Source organism: Phoenix dactylifera, chromosome 7 (genome assembly GCF_009389715.1).
Source record: "Phoenix dactylifera cultivar Barhee BC4 chromosome 7, palm_55x_up_171113_PBpolish2nd_filt_p, whole genome shotgun sequence".
NCBI classification, from domain to species: domain Eukaryota; kingdom Viridiplantae; phylum Streptophyta; class Magnoliopsida; order Arecales; family Arecaceae; genus Phoenix; species Phoenix dactylifera.
This window is the reverse complement of record NC_052398.1, coordinates 9,752,527-9,773,127: the sequence shown is the minus strand read 5'-3', so window position 1 is coordinate 9,773,127 and position 20,601 is coordinate 9,752,527. Positions and strand designations below refer to the sequence as shown.

Below are 20,601 nucleotides of genomic sequence, written 5' to 3'. Positions count from 1 at the left end.
CAGCCAGCAGAGGATAGAGTGTGCAGTACGAGCCTATTTGTTATTTTTGTTAGGCTGCACACTCTTTGCTGATAAGAGTGGGACCAGGGTGCCTATAGCGTATCTGTGTTTACTGCGGGATCTGGATAGGGTGAGCACATATGCCTGGGGTACAGCTGCCTTAGCATATTTGTATCGGCAGTTGGGGATTGCGTCGAGGTCATCAGTGAGACAGATCAGTGGTTATATGACGCTTCTGCATGCATGGATTTATGAGCATTTTCCAGCACTCAGTCCTCACCCGTCGCTTGAGTATACTGATGCCAGTCCCCGCGTGCACCGCTGGATGCCCGGTACTCCATCCCGTACCACGATGGACCATTTAGTGGTTCTACGTGAGTCATTGGACCTTTTGAGCATCGATGAGGTACGTATCATATTACCATTTGCTTGTGTTTGTCAGTACTTTTAATATGCGATATAGTATAAAACTGAAATGGACCTTTTGTTTTGCAGGTTATTTGGGATCCCCATCATCGGCTTCGGGGAGATCGCCCATATGTTGATATCGCATTTTTTAGTGGCTCCATCAAGTGCCTTGATATCGTAGAACCCTATCATCCAGAAAGGGTTCTTAGACAGTTTGGTCGTATTCAGACCATCCCTCGAGCGCCACTAGCCCCTACGCGAGCCAACAGAGGTTCCACAGCAGGCTCGTACCGGATACATTACTCCTATATGGATCAGCTTTGGGAGCGGTGGGAGGACCACGTGCTGAGCCAGGCGAGCAGGAGCCACCCAGTTACCCGGCCATCAGACAGCGTACCGGGATACATGGAGTGGTATCTCCGTATCACGCACGTTGCAGTTCAGCCTCCTCATCTGCGCTCGAGTACTCATTCTGGAGCTAGGGGAGGTCATGATGATGCTGACATGCACCGGCGGCGTATTGCAGATGCACTCGGTATCAGTACCGACATTGTACGGATGGGTCCCTCAGAGGCTACGTCACTAGGTGCCGGGCACCTATTTCATGCTATTTGTCAGATGCATCAGTTACTTCTGGGTGATGAGCCTGGCCCGAGTACAGCACCCTCTCATTCGGACGTACAGCAGTACACGCGTCGACGACGGCGTCATAGGGATTGATGATGGAGCCTTTATTTTGATTATGTAGCTTCGACTTTTTTTTTGTGTAATTTGAAACTGTTGATATTAATAAAAATATATATTTTTGGTATATTTACGTGTAATCTTTGTAAAGCCTGGCCCGTTCTATTTTACACAAATATAACAGTGCACATAACAATCAATCTAACAATGCGAAGACAGATATTTTTTGATTTATATTGATGATGGAGTTTCACAGTACATGATTCTAAGAGCCCAAAAAAATTTACAACTTTCAAAAATTGTACATATATAAACAATCAATCTAACTCTACTGTCTCGCTAATTATAACATTAGGTGAGATGCTCTCTTTGAACTGTTGAATCCGGGCTTCATATGAATTTTCCCATCCGGTAGCACAAGGAAGATGATATTTTCGCCAGTTGGTCGCTACTGGCGGAACGGGATGTCCCGGCAACAAGAACACCTTCAAAATTAGAAATAAGAAAATATTAATAGCTACAAAATTATAAATAAGCAAAATTAAATAAGCAAAATTAAATATTCGCAAGTGTTGTGAACGTAGTACCTCAACAAAATGATTTCCATTTACGAATCCGATAGCGATATCTTTGCGGGATAGAAGAGGTACTGGCACAGAACGGAGAGGTAGGAAGGTCAGACATTGTTGCAACGAGAGATGGTATAGGACAACATTATAGCAGGATGCTATAAGATGACCCATGTCCGGCATAGTCATCCATCTGTCATATGGTGGACAATCATCATAATATGATAATGCATGAGTGATCTCAGCAATCGTCCCTTCCACACCATATAATGTGCGATAGTGGTCCGAATGACATTGCAACTCTTGCAATAAATCCTTCCTAACACGCACCCAGTCATCTTCTCCAAATCCCAGTAAGTCAGCTATTGCCCTAAATCCGCAATTCCCATCAGCTTTTACATCCTTGATATGCTGGATGTATGGTCTCAAGGCAGAAGGAATAGCATCAATATAGATAATGGGCGTATGTGACTGGGCTCTAGTACGAAAAACCTGCAAATAATATCAAATGATAGAAAATATGTAACAATGGCAGAAATATCCAAATAGTTATCCGTCTCAGCACATCCCGTACCGGCACGGCACGGCACGTCCCGACATGTCCCGTATCGGCACATCTCAGCACGGCACGTACCGACATGTCCCGTATCGGCACATCTCGGCACGGCACATCTCGTATCGGCACATCTCGGCACGGCACATCCCGTATCGGCACATCTCGGCACGGCACGTCCCGACATGTCCCGTATCGGCACATCTCGGCACGGCACGTCCCGACATGTCCCGTATCGGCACATCTCGGCACGGCACGTCCCGACATGTCCCGTATCGGCACATCACATACCGGCACGGCACGGACCGTCCCGTAGACGTTGTGATACCTATTGTAAGGAAATAAATATTTGGTACTTACCTTTTGCTTGGGCCGCTTCTTTTGAATCTGAGTAGATGGATTGCGGATGGTAACTTTCTCAACACCAGGTGAATAACTATCCTGTCCAGATAGAACCAACTCAAACGCAGACGGGTCACGTCGAGTAGACGTATCAACCTTCATTGAAGCGCGCCCACGTGAACCGGTCTTCCGTTTTGCAGGCTCTAAAAGAGGTGTACTATCTGGACTTGCAATCTCTCGTAACTTCTTGATCATCTGCAATTGAGAAGCCCCATCTAACTTCTTGAATCGTAGCGCAATCAAATCTAACTCTGCATCACAACTCAACTGAATTGGCTGCACGGGGGGGGGGGGGGGGGGGGGGGGGGGTAGGCACAATATCAAGTTTCCTCCAATGAGGATCTATGCAGTCGAGAGGAATGGGCCGACCTTCCACCCTGTACCGCGCAATCTGGTGAGCACATGATATACCATGTGTGCGTCGAATAGCGCACCCACAATTTGAATCATCAAACCCAACTGAATTGGCTCGTTTCGATTGGGCGAGGACATGATTTAACGCACTTATAGATATGAAACCTCGCAACTCTTTGAATTCAGCTGGCTTGAAGTTGTGCTGCACTACCAATAAACTCTTCTCCAATGAGGCTTTAACGGAGCTGTGCTGCAACTCAATCAATCCATGTATTCTAGTCCAAGATGACTCGAAACTTCCTTGGCTTGATCCAAGCTGCTTTTTGAGCTTTGCATGTGCACTCTCGACCCTAGTAAACAAATGAAAGTTAGATATAACAATTGAGGCAAATTAAAATTAAATGAGTCTTTATTTGTGATACCTATTTGTCGTCACATTTCCGTAGTGCCTGCATGTATCCGTCCACGCCGCAACAAATCTTTCCTTGTATTTGCTCAGCCAAGTATCTGACACATACTGTAGTGCATCTGGATAGGTACCGAACTCTCTCTGCAGTGCACTCCAGCGATCATTATACTCGTCTTCCGTGGAGGACAGCACTAGTACATTCCAACTCATAATAAATTTATCCCATTTCTCCTTCAATTCGAAAATTTTTTTGCACTTGGCCAAAACATTCCTACTAATATGCCATCTACATAATAAATGTCTAGCAGTAGGAAATACTCTATGAATTGCATTCATCAAAGCCAAGTCTCTATCTGTAACAATCAACTCAGGCAAAACATCATCAGCTATGACACTGCGCAATCTCTCTAATGCCCAAGTATAGCTTTCTTTCCGCTCAGAATTTAAGTATACAAAAGCAATTGAAAATGTCATGTCAGTAGATGTCACCCCCACAATCTCTAAGAGCGGAAGACGATACCTATTCGTCTTGTACGTGCAATCCATTATCAACACACGGGGAAATGCACAGAACAAATCAATGCTGCCAGGGTGTGCCCAAAATAAGTCATGCACAACATCCGTATTAGTACAATTCCTATGCCACTCAATATATTTAGCCTCTGATAATTTACCTAATAGATGTTGCATTTCAGACCTCCCGGCTTTCTCTACAATCTTAAACCGTTGACGTACATTGTAGATAGTCTTGATACTCGTAACATTGAGGGCATCTCTTTCCTTCAATGTGGATAATATGTCCTTTGGACGAACCAAACTCTTCGACATATCCACTAACAATTCCGTCTCCTGCTCAGATAATCTCCCTGCATATGAGTGCCCCTCCAGATTCTCTGCAGCGGGATGATTGTGCACTCCACATACGACCAGTAATATCCAATCATCCGCAGTATCCAATTTCTTTCCTCTTAATGCAAAAGGGCATCCACACTTCTTTGTCCCACAGGCAGTCTTTATTCGCTTTTCTTTTTTGGTTCGGTACGTCCCACCCCTCTCACAACCTAACGTAATTCTGGGTTTCTTAGAAATGGTACCTGCATCGGATGATTTGATTACAACAACAAAACCATTTCGCCTCCCAGCTTCACGACACCAATTACACAAGTCCTCTCTACTCTTGAAGATCTATACATTAAACAATTTATGTAAGTACACAGTTGTAAAAATAGCTCGCTAAACTAATACAAAATTGCACAATACATTATAATACCTCGTAAGTTGTAAATTCGCTTGTGTAATCCAGTACAAATTCTGATCCAATTATACTCGATTCGGTTGTAGCATAGCCCTACATATAAAATAATTTATCACCAAGAATTAATGAATCAGAGGATCTGTTCGGCACAAAATTCAGCACGGCACGCGATTTGGCACCAGAAGCCTTCTGTTCGGCTGCACAGTGCCGAACAGAAGGCTTCTGTTCGGCTGCACAGAGCCGGACAGAACCCTTCTGTTCGGCTGCGAGTGCCGGACAGAAGCCTTCTGTTCGGCACTGTGCAGCCGAACAGAAGGCTTCTGTTTGGCACTGTTCAGCCGAACAGAAGCCTTTTGTTCGGCGATCCAGTGCCGAACGGAGCACGAACCGTGAAAAAAAAAAAATTTCGAACAAGGTGGAACACGTACCTTTGCGGCCGATTCTTCATCCCAAATCACTAGTTGCTTGTCCATGCTTCGAATGGAGCTTAAATCTCCTTCAAAGATCGCCTAAACGATGTAAATGGATCGAGGAGTTTAAGGGGGGTTTGAGGGGTGTTTTTTTTTTCTTTTCAAAACGAAACGGAGGAGGAGGAAGGGGGGGTGTACTGAGAAAATTTCAAGGGCAATATGGTAATTACACTAAAGGTTAGTTTGGGTATTTTTTTTTTGGTTTTTGGGGGGTGTCCTTAGCAATAGGGGGGGTGTATATAGAACCACCCATTCGTTTCTGGGCCTTGGACAAGAGAATTCCCCCTATTATTTGACTTTCTAAAAAATCCCAATATGTCCCGGACCAAGCCCCTTTTGATAGGAAAATTTCAGAAAAAAAAAGCAAAATCCTAAGAGCTTGTTTGGGTAATCCAGCAGAGTTGAACTGAAATTTCCATCAGATTCGTGGATTGGGTTGTTGATTTTAGCATGGCTCTATCAACCAAACGTGCTCAGCCCAAATCTTGTGAGAAGAGAAAAAAATCCCCATGAAGGCGTGATTGGGCTAAAAATTCTATAAAATTTTGTGAATAGCGCCGGTACAACCAACAAGATTACAGAATTATAGGTTGGACTAAATTTATATTCATAAATATCCAAAAATATCTTTGAAGCGGGCTAGCTTGAATCCCATAGAGAGATCTCGAATACCAAGCTGGTATTTTACTCCTCCTGTGTACATTGACAACTATGATTCATCAGTAGGCTTTTCTTTTTCCAACATAAAATGTAGGTTGGTAAATAAGGTACCGACTTAACATAAAATCGTTTGCCCACTTCACAAAATAGCTTAGCTAAAAGTTATTTAAAGTCCTTAAAACGTTATCATGTTTTGCATGATGCACCAAGAAAAATTATTTACACATGACCTGCCTAGATCGTCTTACGATACCAGCAATGATGATAATGGTGGTTCAAGCGACGATGTATTTGGTAACCAGGGAGGTAATGGTAGACATGGCATGGCTATATATAACTTAGAGCCCTAAGGTCTTCGATTTACTAGTAAGTTCTCATTTAATCATGCTCCACAAAATAGAGACCACGGTACATGACTTGGTAGAGCTATGAGGATGCCATTGCATACAGAAGATGGATCGCTCGAGATCGGCATTCGAGACATGGTGCTGATGCCACAAATGATCTCATACATAGAGTAGAATTCTTAGACGTATTTGGTCCGAGTCATATATTTGATCCTGTTTGATGCAACCAAAAAAAGATTGTATGGATATCCTTCATTTGAGATGTTGTATCGAATGAGTACCATCATCCACAACCTTAAGCAGCTTATGAGTCGGATTTTGCTATAATAATCTTCAAATAACCAATGAAGTATTGAGACGACTTTCCTTGTGAGCATAAGTTATAGAATAAAGAAATATGTGGTAGATTATATAGAAACTTAGAGTAATAGATGAGGCTCGGGCTATGATCATGACGCCTATGAGGAATATAGATACTTAGGAAAATTTTGGTTATCAGTGTGCATTTTGTACTTTAAATCTATTTGTTGTATGATATGTATATTCAATTTAATTACTTTATTGTACTACTGGTTTATTTGATAAGAAAAAAGATACCAAAACAGAATCAAGCCTGACTAAGAAGAGTGGTTTATTTTGGAGTTGCGATGGAGCCCTGGACAAGGCATGAACCCCCACTGGGTATTACCAAAACGTGGCAGGAATAATGAAATGATGAAAGTAGCCATCTGTCTGACCATTGCTCACTGTATATAGAAGTTGGCGAAATGGCATTTTTCCTTCCTTTAAGGTCATCTTCATTGTCTTTAGTCACAGAGTGCATCGTTGCAAGCTAGAATGCTATTGAAAGTTTGGTTCTTAGCTTTAGATTGTTTTGAAATCGATAGTCGCCATCCACCATTCTTCTTGTCCTGTTTTTTTTTTTTTTGGCAGTTCTGGCCTTGCGGAAGTTGCATGCAATAGCAACCAAAAAAGTTGCCCGGCTATTTTTTGGCCTGTATTATCTTAGGGGGCGTTTGGCATAACCCCAACAGGATCACCACAGTGATCTAAGATCTCCGGTGATCCGAATGCTGAGATGATTTGATCCTCAGATATCCATGAGTAACTTGTTTAGTATGTACGGGGATCCAAAATTACCGACTACATAATACCACAAATATACCTGATATATCTTAGATAGATTTTTTATGTGTTTTTAATTCTCATGAATCAAAAATGTAAGTCAATATGATAATTCTTATAATAGCTCCATAATTTTGTCACATATTCTACTTTTAGTAGCCCTTATCATATATTTATTAATCATATAAAATATATTATAATAAAATATTAATATATTTATCAATATATTAATTATTAATATATTCTTAAAAAATATATTTATTACTTCTATAAATTATTAATCTTATAAAAATATGTTATTTTTCATTATAGAATTAATATTTTTATTTATACTTATAATAGATTTTTTAATACTAATAATTATTTTGATTAGAAAAATAAGGTAAATAGGAGTAATATATTAAATATTTTCATTATATAAATATAAAATATAATAATATATTTCTACTATAATTTAAAATTATCCTTCAATAATAATATGATAATAATATGATTAGTAATATATTATAATATAATATATATCATTAATATAATATACAATATATATATATATATATATATATATAACACCGACATAATATATTGATAATATATTGATATATCAATTTTTCTGCTAAATTGAGAGATATTTTTGTCTTTAACTTTCAACTCAGGATCACTGCCTTCAGGTGATCTTGGACTTCCGACCTCAAGGATGGGTATCCCATCACTGGGTTGGGCGGTGATTTGAGGAGTGAAGGTGATTTAGGATCACCGCCACATCGTGGTACAATCAAATGCGGTGATCTCATCACTTCCAACCACATCACCCTTAATTCTGGGACGATCACCCCATACCAAACGCCCCTTGTGGTGGTGCTTAGGATTGGTTTGGTTCATAAATTTATTCTCCTTGCTTTGGTTTGGCCTGAATTAGAGCTGATCACGGGCTTGGGTACTAAAAATAGGACCATGGGACGGGCCTGGGCAAAATAAAGGCTCGACCAAACAATTGGGCCAGATCTGAACACTTTTAAAACAACCCTACCCGGCTCGGCCCGGCCCGGCCCGGCACGTTTATATACTATATATAAGACCAGAGAAAGAAATCTAACCCTAATGACTAATCTCTCCTCTTGGTAGCCGCTGCCTCCTCTCCTTGGTCTACTCTATCGATCGTTCAACCACCGGTGCCTCTCCGCAGCCATCTTTCTTTCTTCCTTGCTTATTTCACTCGTCTCCGCTCGTTCTTTGAGTTCTTGTGCTTGGTAACTGGTAAGGGACTATTGCTTCTTGGTTTTGATTTTTTTTCAGATTATTGGGAATTTGAGATTAGATACATTTGTAAGAAAATCTATTTTTTTTGGCTTAATCGTATGTGATTTCACTTGTTTTCCTGAGCTTGCTATTTAAACCCCGAGCTTATTTCTCTGTCATTTTTTCATAAAAAAGTTTGTTTTCTTGGCCCGTTTTGAGATATGTTTCAGCTTGATTTTCTTTTCTCTTGGATATCTTTTTTTTTTTTTAACCTCTATTTTGAGGCAGTCCGTTGTTCCCATTTTAATGGTTGGAGACATTAGGCTTTTGCTCCAAATAGGATGAAAACGAGAGAACCAGTAACACGGGATCCTAAGTTTTATTCTTAGGATGCATGGTTCAGGGCTCAGGAGCTTGATGTTCGTTTCTTGAATAAGCTGTTGGGCCATTGCTGGTTCCACTTCCAAGTTCCAAGCAAAGAAAAAATCAGGCCTGGTGGGTGGGCCTAGGACTAGCTCTACAAAATCGGGTTAGGTCTAGACAAAAATTTAAGCCCGATGGTCGGGCTGGGCCAGGCTTGGGCATAGCCATCGGGCCTAACTTCTGCTATAGAGCCCAGCTCGAGCCCGGCCCGGCCCGGGTTTTGATCGGCTCTAGTCTGGATATATGATGCTTGGAAAGGTAGTTTCTGCATATTTGGTTAAGACATATTCTAGAATGGATTATAGTTGGTTAAGCATCTACTTTTCTAAAAAAGTTATGTAAAATTTTCGTTGTCCTTAATAAACGAAAAGATTATACCCCATCCTATCTAAAAGCTTAAGGATATATATTTTTTTTAAAAAAGTTATTCCAATTTCTAGCCGATGGGAATTAGACTTTTCCATATCCTCCATGGGGTTTTCTTTCCTATAAAATGCGAAAATTTTATTCCTATGAAAAAGCTACCTTTTCATCTCTCTTCCTTTGAAAATTTCAATCAAACATGAGATATTTGTTTATTTTATCGTTGGCCACACTTTCTCACTTCCTCTTCCCGCAAGCCGAACGAGTCCTTAGCAAAAACATTAGTCTTCTATGGGTATACAAAGATTAGTGATAACCAAAACATTATTCCTATCAGTGCCATTGCATGTTCATGGAGTTTTAGCGGATGTTCAATTTCAACAAAGGTTCTAAAGCTGAGGTGGTTAATTTATTGCGTTTGTTAGCAATTTGTTTATTAATTCTTCTTCCTCTTCTTCTTCTTTCTCTTATTGGTTTGGACCACTGGATTTGCATCGTGAGATTTACATTGATAAATTTGGTTTGGCATGTGATGGTATGTTTTAAATGATTTCTCATACAAATATATTCGGATGGTTATTATACATATTAGATATTGAAAATATGATTATGCGAACGAAGATACCCTGAGTTTGAGAGAAATTCATTATATAAGTGAAAACTGATTTGACAAAAGTAGCATGTAAATTAGACTAATAAGATATGGTGTGGACTAATTTTGTCATAGCGCCCATAGGCTGATGCATGGGGATAGCTTCCACGAGCTTATGCATGGGACAACCTCCATGGGCTTAAGCGTGGTATAGCGACCATGGGTTGACGCATGAGGATGACCTCCACCAGCTTATGCGTAGGATAGCCTCCACAGACTTAAGCATGGTATAGCGACCATGAGCTAATGCATGGGGCCTCCACGAGCTTATGCGTGGGCTAACGACCATGGGCTGACGCGTCGGTTTGTATCAGTTCTGAATTGAGTCATGATCTTGGTTAGTCCATAGCTGGAGGGTAATTAAAAAGAAATATGGAAATCAAGTTTAATGAGAAATAGATAAAATGACATAAAAAATTGTTGTTGAACAATTGGATACATTGATATATATATATATGCCTTATGATAAAATGATAATGTGCCTATTATTGTATGAGCTTTCTAAGTATTGATGCGATATTCATGTTATCTAGTATTACTCATCGATTATTTTTATTACTTATGGTGTAGCAGTTTGGGATTCTTACTGAGTTGTAAAAACTCATATTTTTCTATTTCTTTTAGAGTCACAGAAGGCATAGTTTCGAATGGAGGGATGTAGAGTTCGTTAGAGTTCGTGCAAATAGTCATTAGGTAGTTAATTATTTTTCTTATTTTGCTAATACCAATGGACATCGGAAAATTTGTAATTGAACTAGTTGATGATTTAATGTTAGTGGATATATTTAATTATAATTGTTGGCATTGTATGAATTTTGTTCATCTCAGGCCTAGCATGTTCTCTAAGGCTCGGCCTTAGGGAGTATACGGCCGTGTTATGTGCCTGGACCTGGGTGTTGGGTTCGGGGCGTGACCTCGGAAATTTGTATTTTTCTAAGTAAGTATTTTCCAAGCAACATTTAGACATGAAAATAATATACCCATATTCTTTTATGTATTGGAAATTGGCTCTAAAATCTATTATCCATATTCTTTTGCATTACTACTTTTTCGAGTGAGTTGCTAAGATCTATCCATATTTCCTGTAATACCCTTTATCATAAAATTTTATTATATATAATAATATTATATTACATTATATTATATGTAATATAATATCGATAATATATTATATTATTATATTATAATGTATAATACAATATAATATAATATATTAGAATATATGATATTATAATAATAATCATATATTTTATTAAATATTATATAATAAAGATATTAATGAATACCCTTCTAAAAATTCAAATTTGCGCGAATACTTGCTTAAAATTTATATTTATTTTTGTACCCTCATAAAACATTGTTTTTGTATAAATGCCCCTAATATAACGGTTCCTCTAACACCGTTAATAAAAATCATATTTATTTTAATTTAATATAAAATAAAATTTTGAAATTATTTTTTTTCCACCATCGCGATCGCCTTGTTTCTTTTTGCACATATGCTCAGTAAGAGTATATTAGTCATTTTAATTTGAACTTGTTAATTTTTTAACGTCGTTAGATGGCGTGGATACATATACAAAAACAAGGATAAAAAAGGTAGAATAGTAAAACAAGTATTTTACGAGGATATACATGCAAAATTCAATATATTATATTATATTATATTATTTTAAAATATATTTATGTACAGTATAATACATAACATAATATAATATATAGAATATATTATATAATATATAATATTATTATATATTATATTATATCATATTATATTTTATTCTATAATATAGTAATAATATGATATAGTATATTATTATGTTATTGTATTATTATAGTTTAAGGGGTATTTTAGGAACAAAATAAAAGTTATTTTTTCTGCCGATAAGAAAATGATTACCCATCTTTTAGGTGAGTAATATTTTTTCTCTATTTCATAAATAAATGCTATCTATGAGAAAATAACTTATTCATCTAAAGAAGCATAAGAATATAGATAAGTTGGTCAATAAGAAAGCTGACCCATCAAAGAACAATCCCTAATGGGTATTCGAAGCGAGGGCACCGACCCGATTGAATAGGTGCTCGGGAGTCGGGACCCAAATGGCCTAATTTATAATTTTGCATCGGGTTAGCAGGGTACTCACTCCTATTGCCATCCATCCCTACTCATTGGATCTGTAAAAGCTCGGATCAGTATTCGATGCCCTAGAATAGAAAGGACTTGCGCGCCTCTTTGCGGCGAGAGGAAGGTGCGAGCAAGAGGGGACAGAGGTGAGCGTTTCTATTGCGACATTAGTGAACTCATTGAAGATATAGAATGGGGTTTTAGGCAAAGGACTAAGTGTTTGGTTTCCATATTGAAATAGAAAAAAATACTATAAATAATAGATTAGATGCAAGTTCGGTGGAACTGTCCCGAATCGGATGGTTCCGGTCATATCGAGCTGTCCTGCTAGCAGACCTGGACGGTTTCAGCAACGAAAACGAAACCCTTTGCTGAAGGGGAAGAATGAGAAGAAAAGAGAGGAAAAGAAAGAGCGAGCGGGGGATGGAGGGAGAGGGAGAGGGAGAGGGAGAGGAAGGAAGGGAGAGGGAGATGGAGGCCTGCCGACGGAGGCTGGCGAGCCGCACAGAGGAGGCTCCTCTAGGCTCCGCAGCTATTTCATTCGAAACAGGGCTCCGACCGTTTTTTTAATTTCATGATATTTATGTGAAGTCCGGCCTGGGGTGCCAGCCTTCGCTACCTTCCTCTCTCCCCCTTTTTTCTCTTTTTCTCTCCCGTTTGCCCTCTCTCCCGCCTCTTCTACTATGTCGATACAGGCCCGACACGGCACAACGCGAGCCTGTACTGACCTGTGCCGCCGGGCAATTGGTCTAGGGCCCGGTACCGGCACAATAGGCACTAATTTGATGAATGTATGTGCCAAGCAATTGTTTGATTTACAATGATATATAAGATGGAATCTTTGGAAAAAGAATCATCAACTTTGTATGAAATAAACATCACATTCTCTATGATTTTATAATTTCAAAATGCTTTATATATTATAAGTTAACAACAAAATTCTCTTCTCGGTGATCTATACTGTGTTTTCCAAACATCTAAAATTTAGATTATTATCAAAATTTGCCAAAAACTTAAATGTTAAGATATTGAGAACGCATTTATAGCTAGATGGCAATGGTGTTGTCTTAAATCTTATAGACTTAATGAAAACTCTCCTCCTTTCTTTTCTTCTTTCTCCTTCGGACTATGCATATAAATTCCCGAATTCTGGATTTTTTTTTTTATAATTGGGATTTTCGATCATTATTTTGACTAGAATATCTTGAAATTAACTTGCATCAATTTCGAGTTAATCTTGAAACCATGATTTGTCACTTCTTGAAGCTGTTTTTGATGCAGAAGAATTCTAATAACGCAGCCCTTTATTCAGCCAAAAGGAATTGTGTAGAATCCATCTATTGGAAGATTTATTATCTATTTTTTATTTTATTTAATTTTGTTAGTTATCACAATTTCTTTTTACCAACTTGTTAATCTATGCATGTCTTTTTCTTTTGCTTTGGTTCCACATGACCGTGGGCTTTAAGATTTTAGGATACTACTTATGAATTTCTTTGGCGGTTTCTGATGCAGATATTAGTTTTCTGAGTTTAATAAATAATGTGATAGTGCGAGTCTGCGAGATAATTAGTTTGATGGTATGAAGTATAAAGGCATAAACAAGTGTTTTTCGTGAGCTGTTTTTGTTGCTCAACTGTAAATTTCCGCTATTCGTGTGATGTCTATTGATCTTCCATCTTTGTTAATAGAAGGACAATATAGTGGGAGCCAAGCAATTGCTTGCTAGATTAATCCCCATTAGAAATAGGTAACATATGTTTTCTGAACCAAAAATCTCTTAAACTTTTGTATGTGTTGTGCAGGTGATTAACTAAAAGAAAGATAGCATATTCGAGTATATTTTGAATTGCCTGCGAGAGGAAGAATCTTGGCACTTAGAAGAATCTTGATAGCTATTGCTGGCTTGCTGGCTTGCTGGATTGAGTTTTTCTTATAACAAGCTTAAGTATTGTCTGATGGCTAAAGGTTTGTATAAGTGTTTGAATCGAGTATTTGCTTCCTTTTTTTCCTTATGCAGCTGCTTAGTTTGCAATCTCTGTTCCTGCCACCTTACTTTCCATCTATATATGTGGAGTTAGGTTGTCCTATTGATTTTTTCTTTGACAAATGTTTCATATGCTTCTTCTGTGGTTAGCATTTTGTACATATCTTGTGGTTCTGAATACAGATTGCCTTTTTGTTATAAGTGTTGTCATATATTTCTTCGGTGATTAATATTTCATTTTTTTTCTTTGGAAATAACTTTTAGATTAGGGCCTATGCCTTCTCATGGTTGGTCTTGGTCAATTTGGTAGATGGGAGTAACTTGACTTATGCCATCTCAAAATTGAACTTGATGGTGCACCTTTTTCCACCTTTTCCATTTGTTTACAGATATAGATTCTCTTTCTATCTTCTTTTCTTATCATCATACGATATCATAGTCAATAGATAGTGCTTCTGAAATATTATGAAGTATTCTGAATAATGACCATTGCCTTTCCTTCCTGCTCTAGACAAAAAAGATGCAAGTGCAGCAAACTGTTGCAAAAGGACACCGTTAATTTGAAAAAGAGCAAGTTAAAAGAGAGAGGATATTCCGGTGAAACAACTGAAGTGTTTTTCCTGAAACACAACTTGAGAATCTGGAAAGGAAAAATAGTTGTTAATTTCTAGGAGCTTTAAATAGCACAAATGCTACACGAACACACCTAAAGATTAGGAATTTCTGGAATTTGTTCTAGGGTTGAAGTATTGCTTTTTCTTAGTTATGAGTGGTTATTTGTGGATTTAAGTGCTTCAATGATTTTTGTTCACTCCTTTTGGGTTTTTTACAGGTTCTATGACTATGGTTTTTGTATCAACAAAATTTATGCTTTGTTATTTATCTTATGCTGAGCATAGTTACAATATTCTCCAATTTATTGAAAATTCTTGAATTATTTATGGTTTTCTCTTGAATGAATGATTCTTTAAATTATTCTCCAAAAATGAATTGATCCAGAGCTATTGAATTATTCTCAAATTATACACAAGTTGAATGTTTAATTCATGTATTATTCATGACTGATTTAAGAATTTTTTGAGTTGCAAATTAATGATACCATATATCATTGCTGGTGGGGATATTTTTTGCTATCATTTGTTATTTTTGTCTATCACATACTCATTTTTTACTTAAGTAAAAATAAACTACTTTAGAAAGACTATATTTATTTTATTTTATTATTTTTTAATTCTTTGTTATCTGACCGTTTGACGGATTTTCTGGATTTTTTTCTGAATCCTGCATCCTGCAGGAATATTCCCGAACACTGAATTTATGACTATGAGTAAAGGTTGTCTTTTAGTTTACAATTATTACTACTTGGAGAAGTCAAGCAATATTTGGAAAGATATTAAGCATTTCATTTCTTAGCAACCCTTCAACTCTAGGAAAGTCAACAGAGTTCTCATGGGAGTTATAGAGAGGTAAACTAAAATTATGTGGCCAGCCCTCTCATTCATGGCTGGCCATATAGTTGAAGATATGGATGCCTTCTCCTAACTCTTATATACTTCTTGGGGTTGGGAGTTATTGAGCTTAGATGTTTGATTGCCCAAAATGGATCGCATGGAGTTCATACAGCCTAAAGGCTCCATAGCCATCTGTGAGCATCACAAGAAGAATGTTGCACCAAATGAGTTTCTTAAAGTTTGAAAACTACAAGCAATCCAAAGATCTCTAATTGATCTTAGTGGTGGTTGATTGATACATGCCACCTAATAGCATTAGATTGCATCTCAAGGTTCAATATTGTGAAGATGGCTTGAAAGATGATGTTTCATGCAACTTCTACTATAAGTGATTACTTTCTAGTTTCTCCTCGTTATTCCATGCACTCATTGTGTGCTTGGAAGATAGTGTTTCTCCTTCAATCCCCCTCAGGCTTAGGCTACGAAATCATTTGCCTAAGCATATTCATTTTAGAGGGCCATGCACTCAATTTAGGAGCATTTTATCACATTTTCCTTTCTCACGTTCGTGAACTAACTCTTCCCCATCAAATCTTTGTTCAAATCATCCTTTTTAATCTTGACACAGGGGCTTCTTACTGAAGGACTTTGACAAGTGTAATGATCCGCATATCTCCACTAGTAGAAAACTTGTCCACGTGCCCTTGGCAATCTCCATGATGACTCTGTTCCTTGATCAAAATATTTACAATAAGAAGTGCTACTATTCCTTGACTCTATGGGAGCAAAATTAGAAAATCTGAATTGGTTATAACTTTCAAGAGATTTCTTGGTCAAGGACTCTTCTATTTGGGAACCAAACCTCTTAGTGACAAGAGACTATATCAATATTACCCGGACGCTGCATGGTTGCCAGGTGCTTAAGCATCCACAAGTGTTTATATGGGGCACCACCCATATTTCAAAGAAATAAAGTTAGGATTTCTCAGGTCAAACACCTGGGAAAACAGCTCCCAAGGTTCAAACCTGGAACTGCCTAGAAATGAATGAAAGATACAACCTTTGGGGCAATAGCCTGCCGTGCTACTTGGCTTGTTAATTTCAACTTGGTAAATTCGATGCATCTAGTGTTGTGCTTTATTCATCTGGGCTGAAGGAGGATATGCTTATTATGGTAGATTACATTTCATCTGAAGTTCTCCCTTGAGCTTTTGTTCATTGCTGTTATGTGTGAAAGCTACTTTGTATCTAATTTATTTTTTTGCCTGCCTGAGTTGTGGATAAACTAAGACAGGCGACTTTTGGAGTTTGACATCATATGTAAATATTCCATTAATAAAATAAGACATCATATGGAAATAAGCTTAAATAGTAGGTAACAAAGTTGTAAATTGACCTTTTACTTTAGTAGTCAATCTTCGTTATTGTCCTGTACAATCTTGATTCTTGAATATTGATAACTTGATTGTGCCACAAGAATGTACTTTTGATCTCTGACTCCTTGCAGAGAAGGTGAAAAAAGCTGGGGAGAGTAAAAAGAAAGATCTCCGTGTACTTTTAGACGAGAGCAAATTGGAAGATTGTTCAAGAGGCATGAAAAGTATAAGACTGCTATTCTTTTTATCATTACAATTGAACCATACTCTGCCATATCTATGCTAGTTGTGCTTTATGGTCCCATTTAAACATGGATATCAGGTTAAGACATATACATTAGTAACAACATAACATATTTTATATAAAGAAATGCCCTTAAGATATGTGGACTCCCAAATGTTAAGCTATTTGTTTGAAGGGAATTACAAAAAGATTTGAAAACTTTTTCATTGTTTAGCAGGTTTCTAATATGCCAATATGCATGGTGATCCATGTGCCAATCAAATTCTCAAACCAAGTAACAGTGCAATTATACCAATCTAATATGCAATAGTTTTTGTCATCCATTTTAGCAGACAATAGAAAAGCTTAATGATATCCCTCTATCTAATATATAAGCTTTGAGCCCAAGATTGTCAAACTTCCTAGATGATCTCCTTCTGAGAATTGTGGAATGGCAAGGCATTAAGGCTTAACTGCCATACATAAATATGTCTGAATACCTATATTGTTATTTCTGTATAGGTGGATAAAAACTTTCATCTACTATGCTGTTTAAGAATGCAAAAAGCTTGTATTGATATATCAAATTATCAGATCAATTAAGCAATGATTTATTTAAACTACTGCTCCCTAATTTTAATATCAACAACCATAATGATTAGGCCAATTCTTGAACCACCAGTAACTTTTGCAGCAATTTACAAAAAGTAACGTAGGCACTTATATGGATGCATGTTTTGGCCAAATATTGTTACTCTACCTTAGGAGTTAATGAAATTTGTGTAGTCCACCTCCCCAAAACATGCACACACGTGTGCACAAAAGTTCACTTGCGTGCACACATGCACACGCACTCACACACACAGATAATATAAATATCTATATATATATAATTATTTTCCAGGCATATCCTATTGATCAATCTGTACTGTTGTACTTATCATGTGCTGTCTACCAATTGTATTCCTTTTTCTCATTTTTCCATGCTTTCATGATTTTAGGTACTTCTATCCTTGAAATTCTTGTGACTACTCTTTCAGCTTTCCTGACCGATTAAGACATGATAATAAGTTAATATCCATGATTAATAACCATGTAAGGTAACCACATCGATCTTCTTCTTCTTCTTCTTTCTGTTTTTTTAGTACAAAATCATTAGTCATTTATTGATTATTGACAAGCTGTTTTGTCTTGATACGCATTGGTTCTGCCAGTTTTATAAACAGTTTTTGGCATTTGGTGTATCAAGTTCTCTGTAGTCTTTACTTTAGAATTGGTGCTCCTTGCTGACTTATGTGGTTGAATAAACCTATTTTTTTTGCTATTTGAAGGATAAGATAGCTCAATTCCTCCAATGACTTAGAGGTTCTGATTTCAATTTTGCAAATCTGTTACTATCTCTTGATAATTTTTTGTTGGGTTTCTGAAAAGTAGAGTGCAGTGTTTGATGGACCATCTGTTCATTTATTTCTAAACAATAAATGCTAGCCAATTTGTCGATATAGCTTGTTGGTAAGGGTTATGACATCCATTTGATTCAAAATATTCATACTTATGTGTTCCAATCCATTTTATTCATTTATCAAATACAGTACATTTTATCCTGAAAACAATTCATTCACTTTTATGGAGTAAGACTGACATGGATCCTCTTAACAGAATGGCTTATTAGTTACAAGGAGAGCAGACCGGGCTTGAAGGTACTGCAACAAAGAATAGATGAGTTTATAACTGCTTATGAGGTGCAACAAGAACAGGTACATATTTTGCATTTTTTTTATTCTATACATGATTCTTTTAGACATCTTTGAACTGAAACAATCGTAATGGAAACGTGTTCTTTGAATAATAATATACACATTGTCATCAGTTTCTTCAATTTCAGTCTTAAAGAAAGAAATTCTATGCTTTCTGATTCATAAATGTCATGTCAATGATCAAATAAGTGAAGTTTTCTATGTCTTCCATAGCTTGCCTTTTAAGAATTGTTACATCTTATAATTCCTGAACTGGTGTCTACAGCAAAGGAAAGAAAGAGGAGCATGTGCTGCAGGAGGAGGATGGACAGTTGTGGTGCATCATAAAGGTAGAAAGAAAACAACTGATTCTGAAACTGGAATAACTGTGGGTTCTGTTGCCCAAGCTGCTGTGATGGATAAAATGGCCAAAAAGAAAAAAGAAGTTGCTCTGGATTTTTACAGATTCCAAAGACGGGAAGCCCAGAGGAATGGTACGTCAATTTCACTGAAACATCTGCATTTTGCAATTTTATTTGCTTAAAACTGTTTAAGTGATATTACTATTTGTCATAATATATGCACATGCACTTATAAATGTCATAGTATATTTGCAACCAGACATTTAAATGTTTATTGTCTTGTTAATTCCATACGGAAAGGAGGTTTCAATGAATTCCAAGGGTTAATAGATGTGCTCGAGTGCTTAATTCTATCTCAAACGAGAGGAGGAAGAAAAAGGTGGACAAGAGAGCTCAAATGACAGGTGTTAGAGCTGCAAAGTTCTGATAGGAAGTGTAGTTAGAAACTTGGATGAGGCTTGTCTCTTTTCCTAGTTATATATTATTTTAATTTCATAGTTGCACAAGTATCAAATGAAGAAAATTTATTTTAATTTTTTTCTTCTCTCCTTTGACCTGCTGTTGTATCTTTAGGTATTTGTTAGCCTTACAGATATATAGACTTAATTCATGATGTGATTGTGATCTCTTAGTAGGTCAAGGGGAGTGGGAAGATACATAATTTATATAAATGTTATCCATACTCACTATCTACTCTTTTGCTCGATCAGTTGCCTATGGTCTAAACATAATTTCTGAATTGAGTGAGTGGATCTGGAGCAGAAATCTGCAAATATGTTTTGACATTTGTCCAATAATAAAAGTGTCCTGCTCATGGTTCCTTTAGTGATTTCGGCCTTCACAGATTAAGTTGCTTGTACTACTCTCTGGAAGCCTGTACTGTGGTTTTGCTCTTTCATTCATTCGTTCATTTTCAATCTATAACTTGTACCGCAGAGGTCATGATGCTGCAGAGCAAGTTCGAGCAGGACAAGAAAAGGATACAGCAGTTGAGGGCTACTAGGAAGTTTCGGCCTTACTGAAGCTGCATTTGGTTCTAGTAGCTCTACCATTGAATGAGCAGTAGCATTTCTATCAACTAGTCAACATCACAGACGGTGCCAGTAAGAAAAAGCTAATGCCATGCCTGAAAAGAAAGTGTGATAAACCTTCAGTCAACAGCTGATTCCTCAAAGTGCTCGCTTGTGAATTCTGTAAAGCCCATTATTTCTATAATTCTACTGCTCGAGTTGGAAGACTTTGTGAAATCTATGAGAATGGACATGGTGTAATTTAAATCGGCAGCTTGTAACTTTATAGTTTTCCTTCTCCTCTGGTTGTAGTTACAATACATTGTTAACATGGCATTGACGGATATTACGGTGGACAGCATTGTTACACACCTTGAGTTTGACCTAGCTTTGTTCGTTTTTATCAATGCACCTTACC

The 20,601-nt window shown here is 37.3% G+C and overlaps 1 protein-coding gene across 4 annotated transcripts; it reads left to right on the top strand.

The window, feature by feature from the left end:
• The first annotated feature begins 8,337 nt into the window (after window positions 1-8,337).
• On the top strand, window positions 8,338-20,586 carry LOC103707756 (ribosomal RNA-processing protein 7 homolog A-like). 4 transcript variants are annotated; one of them, XM_039128232.1, is made up of 6 exons: window positions 8,338-8,490; window positions 13,844-14,006; window positions 16,989-17,076; window positions 18,735-18,832; window positions 19,098-19,305; window positions 20,110-20,586. In XM_039128232.1, the coding sequence occupies exons 3-6, from the start codon at window positions 17,070-17,072 to the stop codon at window positions 20,193-20,195; spliced, it is 399 nt and encodes a 132-aa protein (XP_038984160.1). In that variant the 5' UTR covers window positions 8,338-8,490; window positions 13,844-14,006; window positions 16,989-17,069; the 3' UTR covers window positions 20,196-20,586. The 4 variants fall into 4 exon arrangements, with proteins under 4 accessions (XP_038984160.1, XP_038984158.1, XP_038984157.1 ...); XM_039128230.1 differs by having other exon boundaries at window positions 16,984-17,067; XM_039128229.1 differs by having other exon boundaries at window positions 16,984-17,076.
• The last annotated feature ends 15 nt before the right edge of the window (window positions 20,587-20,601 follow it).